The 19,415-nt window shown below is 34.3% G+C and overlaps 1 protein-coding gene across 1 annotated transcript in view; it reads left to right on the forward strand.

Annotated features, from left to right (window-relative positions):
• hadhaa (hydroxyacyl-CoA dehydrogenase trifunctional multienzyme complex subunit alpha a) overlaps nt 1-19,415 on the forward strand; it is a 40,022-nt gene that overhangs the window by 3,357 nt on the left and 17,250 nt on the right. The window contains exons 2-10 of the mRNA XM_056481546.1: nt 3,765-3,806; nt 3,885-3,955; nt 7,108-7,241; nt 7,322-7,460; nt 10,530-10,649; nt 11,141-11,243; nt 14,190-14,312; nt 17,762-17,880; nt 17,976-18,032. Of these exons, the coding sequence (XP_056337521.1) occupies nt 3,765-3,806; nt 3,885-3,955; nt 7,108-7,241; nt 7,322-7,460; nt 10,530-10,649; nt 11,141-11,243; nt 14,190-14,312; nt 17,762-17,880; nt 17,976-18,032 (908 nt within the window). The remainder of the gene's footprint in view (nt 1-3,764; nt 3,807-3,884; nt 3,956-7,107; nt 7,242-7,321; nt 7,461-10,529; nt 10,650-11,140; nt 11,244-14,189; nt 14,313-17,761; nt 17,881-17,975; nt 18,033-19,415) is intronic.

Consider the following 19,415-nt stretch of genomic DNA (forward strand, 5'->3'; position numbering starts at 1 on the left):
CACCAATATCCACCAAATAATGAAATGTCCCCACCAATAATATAACTCACTCAAAATCGAGCTGTCAATATTAACCTAGACATGCAGAAAGGGTTAAATCACATTCACTTCTCAAGTTGAACTGCCCCCAAAACACATATAAACATTGTGATTGGCTGTGATTGGAATTAAAGGTGTGTAAAGTGTGTGACACCGAGGATGGCGGCAGCAAAAAAAAATAAACAAAAAAAAACGGTGGACATCAGGAGCATTTATTCGACGAAAAGTGTAAGCTACATAAACTCAAGGTCGCTACTGAGTGAGTTGATCATGAGAATGCCATCAATACTCGTGTTTTACCTGCTTTAACACACAGTCTAACGATAGCAGGCTGATATAGTCTGTGAATAATATGTCCTAAAAAGTAACTGCAGAATAAACATCTAGATGTAAAAGTATATGATCCCAGCCAGTTCTCCTACTCTTTCAGAGTAGCATGTCCAATTTTGTCAGAAAAACTACAGCCTCCGTCTTTTAATAATACTGATATATGAGACATGTTTCATTTGCACTATGACCAAAATTAAAGGAAGTCCAGGACTGAGTTTGGGTGTATAGTGTATAAGTTCATAGTGTGTATATAGTATATAAGTGCATTGTGTATATGTGATTAGTGTATACATAGTGCGTAAGTCTATAGAATATAGGTGTAATGTATAAGTGTGTAGTGCACAAGTGTATAAATGCATGTATAGTGTGTAAGTGTGTAGTTCATAAGTGTATAGTGTACTTTATAGTAGATTTATAAGTGCGTAAGTGTATGGTGTTTAAGTGCATAGTGTATAGTCCATAAGTATATGTGTAAAGTATATTAGTGCATGGTGTATAAGAGCATAATGTATGTGTATGCATAGTGTATAATGTGTAATTGCATAGTGTATAGTATATTAGTGCATAATGTATAAGTGTATGCATATTTTATATGTGTAGTGTATAGTGTGTAATTGCATAGTGTATAGTGCATAAATATAGTGCATACGTTTAAAGTGATTAAGTGCATAAGTGTTTGTTGAATATGTGTATAAGTGCATAGTGCACAAGTGCTTAGTTTACAAATGCATAGTGTATCATACATGTGTATAAGTGCATAAATGTAGTGTTTAAGTGCATAAGTATATAGTATATTAGTGCATAGTGTGTGATTGTATTGTGTTTAAGTGCATAGTGTATAGTATATTAGTGCATAGTGTATAAGAGCGTAATGTATAAATGTATGCATAGTGTACAATTGTATAATGTGTAATTGTATAGTGCATAAGTGTAGTATACAAATGCAGTGTATAGTGTATAATATGTATATAAATGTATAGTGTACAAGGGCATAGTGTATAAGTGCATAATTTATAAGTGCAGTGTATAGTATATAAGTGCACGCATAGTGTATAAGTGCATAATGTATAGTATATAAGTGGATGCATAGTGAATAGGTGCATAGTGTATAGTATTTAAGTGGATGCAAAGTGTATAAGTGCATCATGTTTAAATGTACAGTGTATAAGTGTATAGTATGTAAGTGCATGCAGTGTATAAGTGCATAATGTACAGTATAAGTGCATAGTGTATAGTATATAAGTGGTTGCATAGTGTATAGAGCATAAGCGTAGTGTACAAATGCATAGTGTATAAGTGTATACATGTATAGTGTATTATATGTATATAAATTTATAGTGTACAAGTGCATCATGTATAAGTGCATAATGTACAGTATATAAGTGCACGCATAGTGTATAGGTGCAAAGTGTATAGTATGTAAGTGGATGCATAGTGTATAAGTGCAAAATGTATAAGTGCATAGTGTATAGGTGCATATTGTATAGTATATAAGTGGATGCATAGCATATAAGTGCATAATGTATAGATGCATAGTGTATAGTATATAAGTGGATGCATAGTGTAAATGTGCATCATGTTTAAATGTACAGTGTATAGTAAGTGCATGCATAGTGTATAGTGGATAATATGTATAGTGTACAAGTGCATAATGTATAGTATATAAGTGCACGCATAGTGTATAAGTGCATACTGTGTAGTATGTAGGTGCACGCATAGTGTATAAGTGCATAATGTGTAAGTGTATACTATATAGGTGGATGCATAGTGTATAAGTGCATAGTGTATAGTATATAAGTGCACGTATAGTGTATAAGTGCATAATGTATAGGTTCATAGTGTATAGTATATAAGTGGATGCATAGTGTAAAAGGGCATAGTGTATAGTATGTAAGTGCATATATAAGTGCATAATGTATAAATGTATAGTGTATAAGTATATAGTATGTTAGTGTATGCATGGTGTATAAGTGCATAATGTATAAATGTATACTGTATAAGTGCATATGTGAATAGTATATAATAAGTGCACGCATAGTGTGGAATTGCATAGTGTGTAGTGCATAAGTGTAAAGTGATTAACTGCATAAGTGTATAGTGTATAAATGCATAGTGCACAAGTGCTTAGTAACACTACTAATTTAGAAAATCACAAGAAAACTGCTTATTTTAAAGTGTTGTTTATTGCTGCTCAGTAACCAAATACAGCACAAAATATTACAATACATAAATAAAAAAATAAAACACAAATAATAGTCAATTTCTTTCTTTGGACTTAAAAATAAATGAAAATGTTTTTGATTTAAACATGAGTGATAATTTTACAATGAAAATAAATGACAGAACAATGAATAAATAAATAAAAATAAGAATAAATAAAAATATTACTTGTCTAATGTATATTTAAGCTATATATTAGATAAGTATTTAAATGAACTGTTGTTATCATCTGTGTTCATACATACATAATCATTTTAATAATGTGTAATAATTTGTCTACATATCTTTTGTTTACATTGCACTCACCACAACGGCGTGAGATAACTTCTCCTTTTGTGCGTCAGTCCGCTCTACGAGCTGTGCGTGCATCGCTCCCAATATGCGCACGTCTCCATTGTAAATAATGAACTTGCGCGTGGAAAAGACGCAATATGTGAACGGCCTGCTGCTATCCAATGTGCATGTGTATTAGTCTCAGTATAGGCTCGGAACTTTAAACTAGCACACAGTTGGCATAACTTTGTTCAGTTGCAGCAGTTTCGTTCCGTGCAATATATAATACGCTGAGAAGCATTTATTATTCATTAACTGTAATGAATTAAAGCACGTTAATAGTGAAATCGGCTAATCGTTGCATCCCTATTAACGATATCAGTGCATTGTACAAAGGCCTTTTCTACAAACATATCCAAATGTTTTCGGCTGCTCGCGCCACTCACTCGCTTAATGTTAGGTAACTCATGCTTCAACTGCAGCATGTGCTATATTGAACAGATGTACGTCACTTCATAACTATAGCGGCCGTTTTTCGACCGAACTTAATTTCTTTTTGATGTCTTGGTCACACTATTTGGAGGGCCGAAACAAATTGCTTCGGGGGCCGGGTTCGAATTGAATGGCCCTGGCGTAGTGTTTAAATGCATATATAATGTAAAAGTGTGTAGGACATATAAGTGCATAAATATATAAGTTCACAGTGTATATAGTAAGTGTAGAGTGTATAAACTAAGTGTATAGTATATGAGTGCAAAATTGTATAGTGTATGGTATAAAAGTGCATGCTGTATAAGTGCAAAGTATATAGTGCATAACCTCTGTGTGGCATGAAGGTCATGAAGTCACTGTGGAACTTTATCACTGTGGATAATCATGTTTATATATGTTTTGGGTCATAGGTCATGGACAGAGATCTCTCTCCGTATCATCGGCTGTGCTGGGTAACTATTAAAACAGAATAGATTATTAAAACATGTTCGATATTTCCATTTTAATGAGATGTTTGTGTCTGTCTGCAGCGCGCACTCATGTCAGTTATGAGGTCAAGGATAATGTGGCTGTGGTGCGAATCAATGATCCCACCTCAAAGGTGTGTGTTCTGCTCTTCTGATGTAATCATGTCGGTATTTACTGATTAAAATGTTTATTCTTCATTTTGATGTTTTTGGGGGAGGAAATTATTCAGCAAGGATGCGTTAAATTAATCACAAGGCTTATTTATGTCTTAACAAAGATAAGGGTAGCACTTTAAAGTAAAGTTTCAATAGTTAATGCATTTACTAGCATGAACAAAGTATAATTATTAACTGTTAATTATTATTATTATTATATAACTATTATAATTATTATAGTTAATTATTATAGTTAAAATAATATACAATTATATAATAATTAACTAACTATATTATAATTAATATTAATATAGTAAGTATATAATTAGTTAATGCACCGTAAGCTTACATGGACTATCAATGTAGTTCTTCATTTTCGTTAGCTACTGTAATATTAACAAATATGAATAAATACTGTAATGTATTGTTCGTGTTGGGGAATGTATTGCATTTTAATTTTAAATTGAAATAAATATATAAAAAATTGTTTTAGATTCAAATAACTGAAGTGTAAAAGCTAACTAGAAATATACTCTATGATAGAACAAATTATAAAAACAGAATAACATAATTGCTAAAATACAAAGTGAAATTATAATGAAAATTCATCTAAAATGAACAGTTGAACAAATGTAATGAATAATAAATGAGTGTTTAATAGTACTAAAATAAGAGGTGTAGTAATAGTTTAAAAAAAGAAATGCATAGAAAACGTATACACTACCTGACAAAAGTCTTGTCGTCAATCCCAGTCGTAAGAGCAACAATGAATAACTTGACTTCTAGTTGATCATTTGGAAAAGTGGCAGAAGGTCGATTTTTCTGCTGAATCATCTGTTGAACTGCATCCCAATCATCACAAATACTGCAGAAGAAACAGCATTGACCCAAGATTCTCATAGAAATCAGTCAAGTTTGCTGAAGGAAAAATCATGGTTTGGGGTTACATTCAGTATGGGGGTGTGTGAGAGATCTGCAGAGTATCAAGACATTTGTGCTGCCCATTTCATTACAAACCACAGGAGAGGGCAAATTCTTCAGCAGGATAGCGCTCCTCATACTTCAGCCTCCACATCCAAGTTCCTGAAAGCAAAGAAGGTCAAGGTGCTCCAGGATTGGTCAGCCCAGTCACCAGACATGAACATTATTGAGCATGTCTGGGGTAAAATGAAGGAGGAGGCATTGAAGATGAATCCAAAGGATTGTGATGAACTCTGGGAGTCCTGCAAGAACGCTTTCTCTGCCATTCCAGATGACTTTATTAATCAGTGATTTGAGTCATTGCAGAGATGTATGGATGCAGTCCTCCAAGCTCATGATGGAGTCAGATACAATATTCATTCTGTTTCCACTGCACCATGACTTTATATTCTATACTGGACATTATTTCTGTTCAGTGACAAGACTTTTGTCTAAGCAAAGTCAGACCTTACTGTCCTAATTAAAGCATTAAAAATAAAGGCATGATCATATTTTATTTTGGTCCAGTAAGCATAATCTAGAGGTCTTTGTCTTTCATATAAGCCACTTCTGATGCCACATGATCAACTAGAAGTCAAGTTATTATTTGTTATTTCTATAACTTGGATAGGTGACAAGACTTTTCTCAGGTAGTGTACTGTTAATAAACACTCTCTAGTTTTTATTTTATTTTTCAATTTCTTTTGTGCTTAGCAATACATAGTACCAGAAATTGAATTTTGATATATATATATGAATGACTTTTACTTAATATTATAATTATTTCTGGCATAAAAGAAAAATCTATGTACAATTCAATGTATTTTTGAATATTGCCAAAAATATACTCATGCAAAAAAGACATACGTTTTGTTGTCCAGGATCACACATGCCATGGTTTTATGGCTCAAATAGTATGACAGTTTAATTCAGAGGCTCAACGTTAGCAAAACAAAATGTTTACAAGTTAGCTAAAAGGTTAGCAAAGTTATTGGTAATTTGGTGCAAATTTCGATCAAAGTCAGATGAAATTCTGGTCGCTTTGAATGTCACTAATGAGACATTTATTTTATAAATCAGAGCAAATTAAAAGGCACATTAACCACAAGCTGAAGGTGGATAAATGATACTATATGAAGGCTTGCTATAAAAATACATGATGATAATGATATGTACAGGGAACACTGCAAGTTATAAGTAGGCCCACACAGAATCTGTAATATTATTGGCTAATATAAAAGTGTTCATTTGAGTCATCTACAATACAGTTTGTATTAATATGAGTTTTATTTTAGTAGATTTATTAAATGAGAGACTTGCTTTGTTCATCAAATAAGTGGATCTAATTGGATTTGCATTGTAAGCATTAAATACAAGTTAAAAAGGGATTATTTTGATGTCATACCGGTATGTTAAGTTTTTAATTATGATATTCCCAAAATTTTTCCGCATAAATCTGCAGATTTTTCACAAAACTCTCAGCAGAAAAACAAAAAATGTCCGCACATTCTGTCTGGCCCTAGTTATAAGCTAAAGCAAATATGCTGGTGAGAGAGTTGTATGTGTTTGGAGCAGGTTAAAGTAAACCTCTTTAGAACATATTGCAGTTCTTTATATGAAGAGTTTAGACGCAGTTTTAACGCTGTTTACATTTTTCCTCAAAAATATGAGATTTTTCTGAGCGTCCTATGTTTATGTTCAGTTATTTCACTTTAAGTAACTTAAAATTACTGAAACTACACACAACAGCCTGAGAAAAATGCTCATTTTGAATGGAAATTTTAGACGGCACTTAGAGGTTTTTGCATCTAAACTCTTCATAAATGGCTTAACATTAAAGTTCTAGTCAACTGAAACTGCTTCAGTGCATTATTAGTAGTTCTGGGTGGCATGGTGGCTCAGTGGTTAGCACTAACAACAAGAAGGTCGCTAATTCGAGTCCCAGCTGGGCCAGTTGGCGGTATAGGTGAACTGTGTGTGTGAGAGAGTGTGTATGGGTGTTTCCCAGTACTGGGTTGTGACTGGAAGGGCATCCGCTACATAAAGCTTATGCTGGAATAGTTGGTGGTTCATTTCGCTGTGGTGACCTTTGAAATAGAGACTAAGCCGAAGGAAAATGAATGACTGAATATTACTAGTTCTTAGTATAAAAGCAGTGTGTGTTTTGCAGGTGAACACTCTCTCCAAGCACATGCAGGCGGAGATGGTGGAGGTGATGAATGAAGTTTGGGGGAATTCAGCAGTGAAGAGCGCTGTCCTCATCTCCAGAAAACCAGGATGCTTCATTGCAGGAGCCGATATCAAGTACAACACACACTCACATGCACACAAAAATTTCTTAGAGCACTAATAAAGGCATATCCATCCTCATTTACGTCTTTCAGTATGATTCAGGCCTGTACGACAGCAGAGGAAGTGACATCACTCTCACAGGCGGGACAGAAGATGTTTGAACAGATTGAGAAATCACCAATCCCTATTGTGGCTGCTATAAACGGCTCCTGTCTGGGCGGAGGCCTGGAGGTGATCCTGTCTTCATTTATTGTTGTTTATTATTTCATTATTTTATATTTGAAATCATTTTGAGATGTCGCTTTAAATCTGTTAATTAGTTGAGGTATTTTTAATTAATACTAGATCTATAAAAATATTTGACAATCAAAATAAAGCACATAAATCAAAATGTGAAATTTTGTCTTGACAACTAACTGAAATAGTTTCTTTTCCCAAATTATATTTATTGGGTTTTGTTTGAACTACAGAACAAAATACAAAAAAATACATAAAATAATATAAAAATACTTAAATTAAGGGGCGATATGGTGGCGCAGTGGGTAATGCTGTCACCTCACAGCAAGAAGGTCGCTGGTTCAAGCCTCGTCTGGGTCAGTTGGCATTTCTGTGTGAAGTTTGCATGTTCTCTCCGTGTTGGCGTGGGTTTCCTCTGGGTGCTCCGGTCCAAACGCATGTGCTATAGGTGAATTGGGTGAGCTAAATTGTCCGTAGTGTATGTGTGTGAATGATTGTGTATGGGTGTTTCCCAGTGATGGGTTGCAGCTGGAAGAGCTTCCGCTGTGTAAAACATGCTGGATAAGTTGGCGGTTCATTCTGCTGTGGCGACCCCAGATTAATAACGGGACTAAGCCGAAAAGAAAATGAATAAATGAGTACACAAAACAAAAAAAATGAAATGTTGAAACATCGGGAATCCAACAAATGGTTAAAAAGGTGAAAATAAATATATAAATAAATGGTAATACTTTATTTTGATGGTCCATTTGAATATTAGTAGACTGTCTGCTTAATATCTGTTGATGCTGCTCCTTCAACAGACATTTAACTGACTATAAGAAACTTTGCAAGTACATGTCAACTTGCACTAACCCCAACCCTAACCCCAATTTAACAGTCTACTTATAATCTAATGAGAATTAGTTGCAATGTAACTTAAATTCAACAAACGGACCATCAAAACAAAGTGTGACCAAATAAATTGCATAAATTCAAATAATAACATACATACATAATTAAAAATAAATAAATTAATAATAAAAATGTTCAATACATATTTTTGTACCTTGCATTTCACAGCTTTCCAGTTTTACTGGTTAAACAAATTTGTTAACTTGCTGAAATGTAAGACATTTGAACAATACAATGAGACACCAACAAGAGTTTGAAAGCTCAAACATCAAAACATGTTGCATGGTCCACCTGGTTGAGACAGTGTTGAAAGGGGGTCCATATTTGATACAAATCTTGTCATTTTCCTTTAACAGTGTGTGTCAGCTTCTCTAGAGCAAGATTGCTAGTCTTTTCTTTAATCCACTGGCCACAAGATGGAGATTTTTTTTCCAATTTAAAGCAATAACACGCTTCACTTGGAGTAAACTAAAATCTAATAGTTTGCGTTTGCTTGTGTTCAGATCCAGGCTTACAGGGTATATATGAAATAAACATATTTTAGGAACCAAATGTATATTTTCTTGAGTTAATTTACCAATCATGATTAGGATCTATTTCCTAATCTTTAGATCTCGTTGCACTCCCATACACAATGATTCATACAAAATTCTTCATTGCATTTTGTAACTGAAATAAAGTTTAATGGCTGAAATTACTAAAACCATATTTATCATTTTGTAAAATGATCATTTTAGATGATTTGGCAGATACTTTATCCCAAGCGAATGACAAATAAACAACAGAAGTTATCAAAGCAACAAAGGAACAACATTTTTGTACTAAACTAAACTGAGATTAAATTTGTTTTTACATTTTATTAATACCAAATTTCATTTTTCAACTAAAACTGAAATTAAAATTATTATTTTAAATTCTAATAAATGTAAACTGATGACAAAACCAAAAAAATGAACAAAAGCAAAACTAGAATATAATGAAATCTCATTAAAAAATGCTTTTTAAAATATTAATAAATTAATTTATATTTTTAATATATGTTAAAATATTTATATTTCTCTATATACATATATAAGACTAGAATATACTAAAATATCATTAAAAAATGCTTTTCAAAACATGAATGAATTAATTTATATATAGCCAATTTTATATTATACAATTTTAATATATACAAAATATATATTTTATATAATTTATATATAATAATACTAAAAAAAGGTGTAGCAATTGTTAAATTATAATTAGTAAATCATAAAAATGTATTAATCACTGAAAAAACGAATAATAAAAATATATAATTTACTGTAAGTAATGGTTTTGTCTCCTGTGCTTACTTAATATTTATATTTAATAATACAGTGCATTATAATCCATTATTAATTTTTTAAATAATTTTGTTCATGACTTTTATGTTACAAAATGACAGTAAAAAAAAGACAAAATAATTATATTTTAAAAATTGTAGATAGTATCAACTTAAGCGCATACAATAAGAAAAAACAAACAAACAAAAACATACCAACAAATAAAAAGGTAAATAATAGTGTGGCTTAACAAAAACTACAAATGTACAATCACACAATAAACTCTACCTTGCACTTAGGAAAGAAAAAAAGTCAATTTGCTGGCACAAGGACTTGGTCTATATTTGACAATAAAACATGTTCTTGGATTTATTTGCTAAATGGGTCCCATATTTCCTTAAACTGGTTAGATGAACCTCTAGACAGTCAAATTTTTTCCAACTTTAGGAAGAAAAGGACATCACAGATCCACTGTGTCTGGGTTGGAGGTTTCTGATCCTTCCACCTAATCAATATTAGTCGTTTGGCTAGGAGCACAATAAAAGCTATGCAATCAGATTGTATCTTTGTAAGATTATATGACAGGGTTTGCAAAATTCCAAAAATGGCAATTAGTGGGCAAGGAGAGATAGATGTACCCCAAAAAGCAGATATAGTTTTAAAAATAGTGTCCCAAATGCAGATAAGCTTTATACAAGACTAAAGCATACGTGCATGAGTGGCTGGAATGGAGCTACAGCGATTACAAGCAGGATCTATATGCTGAAAGATTCTAATTCATTCTGACTGTAATTTTATAATAGACTATAAAAGTTCTCCTAATTTCAAAAGTGGTTTTCATTGTTTTCTCCTGTTTCTACAGTTTGCTATTGCGTGTCAGTACCGCATTGCCACTAAGAGTAAGAAGACTGTTCTGGGCACCCCAGAGGTGATGCTGGGTCTGCTGCCTGGCGCCGGAGGCACTCAGAGACTGCCCAAAATGGTGAAATGTTTACTGACTGATCCTCCCCAAACACTCACCATCATGGACATGTAGACTAGGTCTGCACAATAACGGACGATATTTCAGCAGATGGCTTGAGTAGCTCTATTTTGAATGAAATCCTTCATTTGCATTAACAGGGATATTTTTGTAGCAGAGTGAATAATTGCAAGCATAAATAAGGTTTGATGGATAAAAACAAAGATAAAGGTGTATTAAGCAGTGCTTTATGGTTTATAAACAGTAGTCAGATATTCAAGTACAGTAATTGAATTATCAAATGTAATGTGAAATGACACTGTACAGTCTTCATTGCTGATAAACTGTCCAACTCAACATTGTAGATGCTGCGATGTGACTATTGCGAATGGACACATTGCGATATTGATACTGAAGCAATATATTGTGCAGCCCTAGTGTAGACAATCCCTTCTGAACTACAAAAAAACATTTATTTTTATCAGTATTTTTGATGTTTTTCTTTGTTTTAGGTCGGTCTTCCTGCTGCATTTGATATGATGCTGACCGGCAGGAACATACGGGCAGATAAAGCCAAGAAAATGGGGCTCGTCCATCAGCTGGTGGATCCTCTGGGTAATTTAATCAATTATAATGATTCAATGGGCTCCTATTATGATTGTGACACTCTCTGTTGCAGATTGAGCATAAAAAAAAAATAAAAAAAAAGATTTGTGAAGATGAAAATACAATATCTCTATTGGGAGTTATTCGCTATATTAGGCCATGTCCACACATATACAGCTATTTTTATAACTTTAAAAAAAAAAAGGATCCAATTTTACTTCAATTATTACAATTTTATGGTTAAAAAATAATAATAAAAAGTCTCTCCACATGAAAATGCAAAAACATACTGTGTTACAACCTCTTTGATGTTAGTCTAGGATAAAAGTAATAACATTTAAAAAGATGTGGTCCTCTCACAGGTGATGGGTTCAAGCAAAAGACAAACAACTAAACTGCCAACAAAAGTGATTTAATGTACAAAAGAAAGTGAAACCAGAATGCCCAAATATATTTACAAAAAGGAAGAAATATTTACGACAACAACAATAATAATAATAATAATAATAATAATAAGTAGCAAATGAAGTATCAAACAAAATTAGGTCAACTAAAGAGTAAGGGGATGCTAGCGAAGCCAAAATCAAAGAAATAAATATAACAAAACAATTCTAACTCATAAACAAACCCCTTACCTCGCTAGAAGCATTAAAAGATAAAGAAAAGAAAAATCTTACCTATGCTGAACTAGATTTACAAAAATATAAATACACAGATGGCGTTCACTTCTTACCTGGTGTTTTAAACAATGGATTGACTACGTGTTTGCAGAATGGAAGTCGTACGACATCTTCCCTATCCACCTTACTCTGAGGACAAAGTCAACTCTCAATACAATCTCTTGATTTTGCCAGGTAAGAGCTGGACCAAAAAGTAACAAACAAACAATCGAAATTAAGATTTACAAAAAATCACAAAGTAGCTCAAAAATGGGCAGAAATAATACGAAATAATTTTATCCAAACGAAAGTTAAGCAAAAACAACCAATAACAAAATCATGTCTGCAAAAACGGGATCAAAGGAAAAGCGCTCTCTCGTCCGCTCTCCCTGGCGTCCTTTTATGTGATCCCAATGATGAGTGACTGGTCTCCCAACCAATCGGCTGTCGCGAAAGCGGACCTAAAGGATATGATAGGCTGAGAGGGAGAGAAAGAGAGAGAGAGAGAGAACAGGAAGCCAAAAATCCTACCAATATACGGCAACTGTAATGGATGTTAAAGGCACACCGTACCAACAGGTGGCAATAAAAGCCTTTTATGCTGGGTTCACACCAAGTATTCGAACAATTACACTGCATACAAGTAAAGACTATGCCTGTGCCTACAATACAAATGTAGTATCTAGTCGAGTAGTAGGTGATTTCGGTAATAGTAGGCAGCCTTTAGATATACAGTGATCCCTCGTTAATCGCGGGAGTTGCATTTTTAAAAATGGCCCACAATAGGTGAAATCCACGAAGTATTCAGCTTTATTTTTTACAAATATTATAGATGCTTTAAGGCTGTAAAATCCCTTGCTACACTATTTTTCTCAGATAGGCATTAATGTTTTCACACTTTTCTTTCTTGTTTAAACACTCGCGTAACTTCTACCTTCTACCATCCAGAAGTCCAACTTTTTGTGCGACGGCTACCATCTACCTCTGCCTTTTGGGTGCTACCGTGAGTGCCTTTGACGGTGCAGAATGTTTAGTCGATATTATGGGGTTTGTTGGGGAGAAACTTGCAATCATTAAGTACAGCACTTCAGAGTCACACTGCTAGCGATTTAAAGACTTGTGTAAATTTGGCAAGCTGAACACAATCTGTACTGTACAGGAGACACGGCACGGAGGTCAATGTAAATGTGAGAACAGAGGTGGATTACCATCCCGCGGTGCGAGCAACATGGCATATTCAAAGCATTTGAATATGCCATGTTGATTGTCTTTTTGGTGTGAACCCAGCCCTGTTGGCCAATCAAAAAGGAGAAAACAGTGCGCATGCTGACATCATGGGCAAAAACTCCAGTTGTAATGGCCAACCGACCGCTCTATACCTTAAGTTTCGGAAAATCTTCAACCTTGCCGGAAAATGGTTTTTGTTTTAGTCACCTAATACTGTATTTTTGTGTGGACAAATGGCCATATTGGATAGAAAAAAACAGCAGTTTTTAAAATACCCATGTTCGTGTGGACAGGGGATTTTTTTTTATGTCCCGTGAAGTGCTTTGAAATGTGCATTTTTTATTTGATGTTTGACATAATTTCAACCAAAACCTTAAGAGAGGGCAGGGCATAGAGCAGCTCCTCCCCCTTAAAAACAGCCAATAACCTTTTGTCTTATCACACCCCTGCCATTGAGAGTGGTTGAGATCAATCGCATCCAATGTGAAGCATCTTGATGGGGGCGGGGCATGTCAGATACCAGAGAGCATTTGATTGGTCAGAAGATTTGATGAGAAACTGAAGTATGAGATGACAGGAATAAAATCATTGATCTGTTGAGGCAAACTGTTGATCTATTTACTGACAAATTACAAGCTTCACATGTTTATATCAGTTTTATATCTTCTAAATGCAAATTTTGTCACTGTTTTAGAGCACTCTAGCTTATAGATATCGTAAAATCTAACAATACTGATACTAACATCTAAAAAAAACTATTTTAATTTCCCGGGAAGTAAAGTTATAGTAAAGTTATGTTTTGCTGTGAAAATACACAAATATCTTATTATAAACATTCTCATCACAAGAACCACTTGATTCACAAACTCCTGGAGGGACCGAATCATATAAATAATACTAAAAACCTATATTCCTGAACAATTGTTGAAACTGAATATAATGGCTACAGTCTTAATCCTTTTCAGGACGAAACTGCTTTTGATGCAAGAATTTTTGAAAGCGTTTAATTTAAGTGGATTTAAATGTTGCACAGATGCTAAATTGCGCATGTTTGTGTTGTATGTGGCAGGTCCCGGACTGAAGAGTCCAGAAGAAAGGACCATCGAGTATTTGGAGGAAGTGGCTGTTGATTTTGCTAAAGGTCTCGCTGCTAGAAAAGTCACTGTGGAAAAGAAGAAAGGGCTCATGCAGAGTAAGACAAACACATCAGCATCAACATACGACAGACTGGTGTTGTCACAGTACTGGGATTTCTGACTTCGATACAATACCTTGAAAAATATCGATATTCGATAACATTTTCGATATCACAACATTAAGAGGACAGCGGGGAAAATAAGTGTTGAACACGTCATGTTTTTTTCTTTAAATAATATTTCTAAAGGAGCTGTTGACATGAAATTGAACCAGATTTCGGTAAAAACCCAACTAATACAAACATAAAACAAAAGAAAAAAATCTGAAAAATGAGTTGGAGAAATATTAGGTGATTGGCTGGGCCATTCTACAGCTTTATTTTCTTTCTCTGAAAGCATTTAAGGGTTTTCTTGGCTGTGGATCATTGTCTTGCTGAAATGTTGTATACAATTTTAGATTTTTATTAGAAGATAAACAACAAGGCTAGAATATGAGAAAGGTATATCTATAAGGTATCTTGTGGGAGCGCACATTAGAAAAACTAGAAAAATTGTGATTGCAACATACATTACTTGTATTCATTCAATATAATATTATCTAAGTATATGATAAAGGGGACCTATTATGCCACTTTTTACAGTATGTAAAATAAATCTCTGATGTCCCTAATGTGTGTATGTGTGAAGTTTCAGCTCAAAATAATACACCCATATTTTATCTCTTTGAAACTGCCCCTTTTAGGCTTTGATCCAAATTGTGCCGTTTTGGCGACTGTCACTTTAAATTCAAATGAGATTGTGCTCTTTTCAAAAGAGGGCGGAGTTAGATGTGTCTATGTGTCAGCATAGTGGCAGATTCAAAACAGGACTAATGTTATCTCAGCAAAAAACTGAAAATGTCAAAAGAAGTGTCTCAGAATGTGTCAGCCTATGGAGACTCCGGTGTTCATGTGTGCATCCTAAAACTCTACATTTATATTCCTCTTTATCGCTGACATTATCTTCAGCAGGTGAAAACTCTTAAGCTACGGTCACACTGGGCTTTGTGTGTGCAAAATTCTGTCGTGCGGCGCTGCAAAAAGGGGCGGGATTAAACAAGCTTATTAGACATTTAAAAAAGCGAGCGATTGCTCCATGCTTTAAATTTCTGCCCAGAGAGGTCGTGTTTTGATCCTCGATTGGTCTTATGCAGTCAAGTGATGCGATTTTGCAGGTCGGAGTTCACCAAGCTTGAACTTTGCACTGCAGCAACCTGCGAAACTCGACGCATCACCCTGTGTTTCCGGTCTGACGCATTCGCGTGCGTATGAATGAAAGTCTATGGGAGGAAAAGCCCAATGTGACCGCAGCTTAATGGAGGATGGCTGCTTCTCACTCAGGGCTGTTTATGCTAATGAGCTAGAGATCGTCTCTAGTGGGTGGAGCTTTTCCCCCTGATGACACGTATAAAGGGAGAATGCCAGTGTTCAGTGTTTCTCCCAGTGTTTCTGCAGACTGCATTTTATTTTTATTTCTTATTTTATTTTCTGATTAAAACAAAAGTGGTATCTATTATAGCTAATATTATTAATATTAATTAAAATAGTTTAATGGACCAGAATGAGCTATGCTGCTATTGAAACTAACCAAAAGCAAGATCACTGTTACAAATTCTTGAACCTTGCTCGGCTCCACACAGCAAGCCAAACCCGTAACAATAAATAATATTAAATTAAAATAATTAGAACTCCTCTAAATTAACGAGGAACCCGGAGTCTCATCTCCCATTCAAAAGGTAAAACAACAAAGACGAATGATCAAGGAAATAACGTAAAGTCAATTTTATTTGACTTAAACTTCAAAACGGAGACAATAAAAAGCTTATGGAGGTAAATGCCAAAATAACAAACAAAACTCAACAGCTTACTAAGTTTTTAACCCTCTTACCTGCACATGAAATAAAAACAAATAAAATAACATTCACTTACCTCCCTACTAACCACAAAACATGAGGAAAATGTAATAAAACAAAAAGGCACCCTCCTCAGCACACGTATCTCCGTATAGATCTCAAAGTCAACACTCAGCGTTCAACTTGCAACAATTTAGCCGAGTAAATACAACACAGTTTCTACTTCACAACACAAGCCGGGAGAGAGGAGACTCTCCGAACGACGTTCCAGTCCGGATTAAATGGTCTTCACAAACAAGCCGCCGTCCACGTGCTGGCACCTGATTCACCGCACCTGTGCGGTATGATGAAACCTATTTGGAGACAGAGGCGGAGAGAAAAGAACCATAAGCAATGCACACACACAATAACAAACAAAAACTCACTACTTAGGATATTTATTTATATTATTATTTTTATATCATTATTTAATTATTTAAAGAAAATATGTAACATTCATATTGTTTTAAATATTTTTGTATATATAGAAATATCGATATTATTTGACAACACTACGACAGGCTGTCATCTTATCTGTTTATTAAAGGGCAGCTTTGATGAAAACTATCTTTTGGAAGCTGTTTGGACAGAACTGTGTGTAGGTATAGGGTGTCCACAGTCATATTGGGGTGATAGAAACACAATAAGGTTTCCCAGTCCACCAAATTTATTGACAGCTGCGTATTAACATGTCTCCGTAGTAATGGGTATAATCATATCAACAAGACAGGAGGTGCGCAAAGCAACTAGGATTAAAAGATCTGTTCAGCTCTCTGTGATCATCAATCATCATCAAATGTGATCAAGAATGAGTTTTACAAGTTTAAAACATTTTAAAACAGTGCATGTTTATAATGAATTACAGCGATTTTACCCTATTTATCAGCACAGCAAATGTCAGTACAATTATAAAAGATGACACTTCGATCCCGGCGTGTGGACGTTAAATCAGGTTTATTTGTACATTAACATAACAGATATCCGTACAGCAGTGGATATTAACATGTATGCTGTCACATTTGTCATGCAATAACAGTACAAAGACAAACACGTGCGCTGTGCATGTGTGTCCCCTGTATGTGTGTGTCTGTGGGTGTGTGAACTTTGTAACGACATTGTGTGTGACTCATCATTGCAGAAGGGCTTGAATTAACTCCACAACAACTACATCAAATAATCATTGGGAAAGTTCTTACTGTAGTATTACTCACAAATGTTACACAAGACCTGCTTCCTTCATGTCTGTCATTGTACTGTTTATCTGACGAAGACGGAGATTGTGGCACACTCTGACAGGCACGTAGGAATCATGGTTCCCAGGTTCTGCAGGTTGCAATGTCCTGAAGTTTGCTTGCCAATCTTAAGCCAATTGTAATGGATTTTTTTGGTTCAATTTGGAATTTTCTCAACCAGCGCAGAACCCGGGGCACACCCCCTGGTCCCTGATGGGTGTTTTGAGCTGAAACTTTACAGACACATTCTGGAGACACAAAAGACTTCTCTTAAATTTTGAAAAAGGGGCACAATCGGTGCCCTTTAAAAAAACTTGTATTACAATGTAATCTTTTTTTCCAGAGGTGCAGGATTTTGTGATGGGTCTGTCGCTGGTCAGGAAACAGATCTACAAAACTGTCCATGGTAAAGTCATGAAACAGAGTAAGGGCCTTTATCCTGCACCGCTGAAGATTATAGAGGTAAGCACACACACACACACACACACACACACACACACACACACATATACACTCACACACCAGCTCATGAACTCGCATGTTTTATGTGTTTTCAGTGTATTCAGACAGGCATTGAAAAAGGAAATGCTGCAGGATACCTGGCTGAAGCTCAGGTCAGTATTTAAATTGTATTTATTTATCAGAATTTTTAATATCTAGTCACTTTTCATTAACCCTGTAAATAACATCTTATTATTTGTAGTGTTCTTCATACATGTTTATAGGGCCCTGGGTGTACATGATAATTGCATGATTATCAGTTGCTCTTGAATTTTTTTTTTGCACATTTAGAATAATTTTTTGTACAGAAGTTTTTATGAATTATTATTTATTCGTGAAAACATCCAACACACATTTCACAAATACGTTTGTGTGTGCGCATGGTTAGTGAATGAGACCTAGTGTTTCTAAAATAAATAGATAAAAATAATAGTAATAAAACTTTTAATTAACCAAAATTATATATAGTTTAAAACAGTTTTTTTAAGCTTTTTTTAACTATGTTATACAGTGTAGTACTATATTGTTTAAAGGTGCTGTGAAGTGCTTTGAAATATGCATTTTTAGTCAATGTTTGATTTAATCTCAACTGAAACACATAGTGTTGCCCCTCCCATTTTTAAATAACAGCTAATAGTCAGGGTTCATATGGTCATGGAAAACCTGGAAAAGTCATGGAATTTTGACATGCCATTTTCCAGGCCTGGAAAAGTTTTGGAAATGCATAAAGTTTTGGAAAAGTCATGGAAAACAGATATCTGTATACTTGAATATAGGTTATTTACTTCTTTTTTTGTCATTGGCCAATCACATACTCTCACATTATTAGTGCAGTGTAAGCATTATCTAAATAAATTTAAATAGATCTAAATATAAGCTAAAACTAAATAGATTATTGCGTGTGAACTGATTATTGCGTGTGAAATTTGAACATGCATCATTTTTCTTTTACCACGCATACAGTTGAAAGTCAGAATTATTAAGCCGCCTTTGAATTTTTTTCCTTTTTTTAAATATTTCCTAAATGATGTTGAACAGAGCAAGGAGATTTTCACAGTATGTCTGATAATATTTGTTCTTCTGGAGAAAGTCTTATTTGTTTTATTTTGGCTAAAATAAAACCAGTTTTTAAAACCATTTTAAGGTCAAAATTATTAGCCCTTTTAAGCTATATTTTTTCTGATAGTCTACAGAACAACACATTTTTATACAATGACTTACCTAATTACCCTAACCTGCCAAGTTAACCTAATTAACCTAGTTAAGCCTTTAAATGTCACTTTAAGCTGTATAGAATAGAAAAATATCTTGAAAAATATCTAGTCAAATATTATTTTCTGTCATCATGGCAAAGATAAAATAAATCAGTTATTAGAAATTAATTATTAAAACTATTATGATTATAAATGTGTTGGAAAAATCTTCTTTCCATTAAACAGAAATTGGGGAAAAAATAAACGGGGGGGCTTATAATTCTGACTTCAACTGTATGTAAA

Source organism: Danio aesculapii, chromosome 20 (genome assembly GCF_903798145.1).
Source record: "Danio aesculapii chromosome 20, fDanAes4.1, whole genome shotgun sequence".
Lineage (NCBI taxonomy): Eukaryota > Metazoa > Chordata > Actinopteri > Cypriniformes > Danionidae > Danio > Danio aesculapii.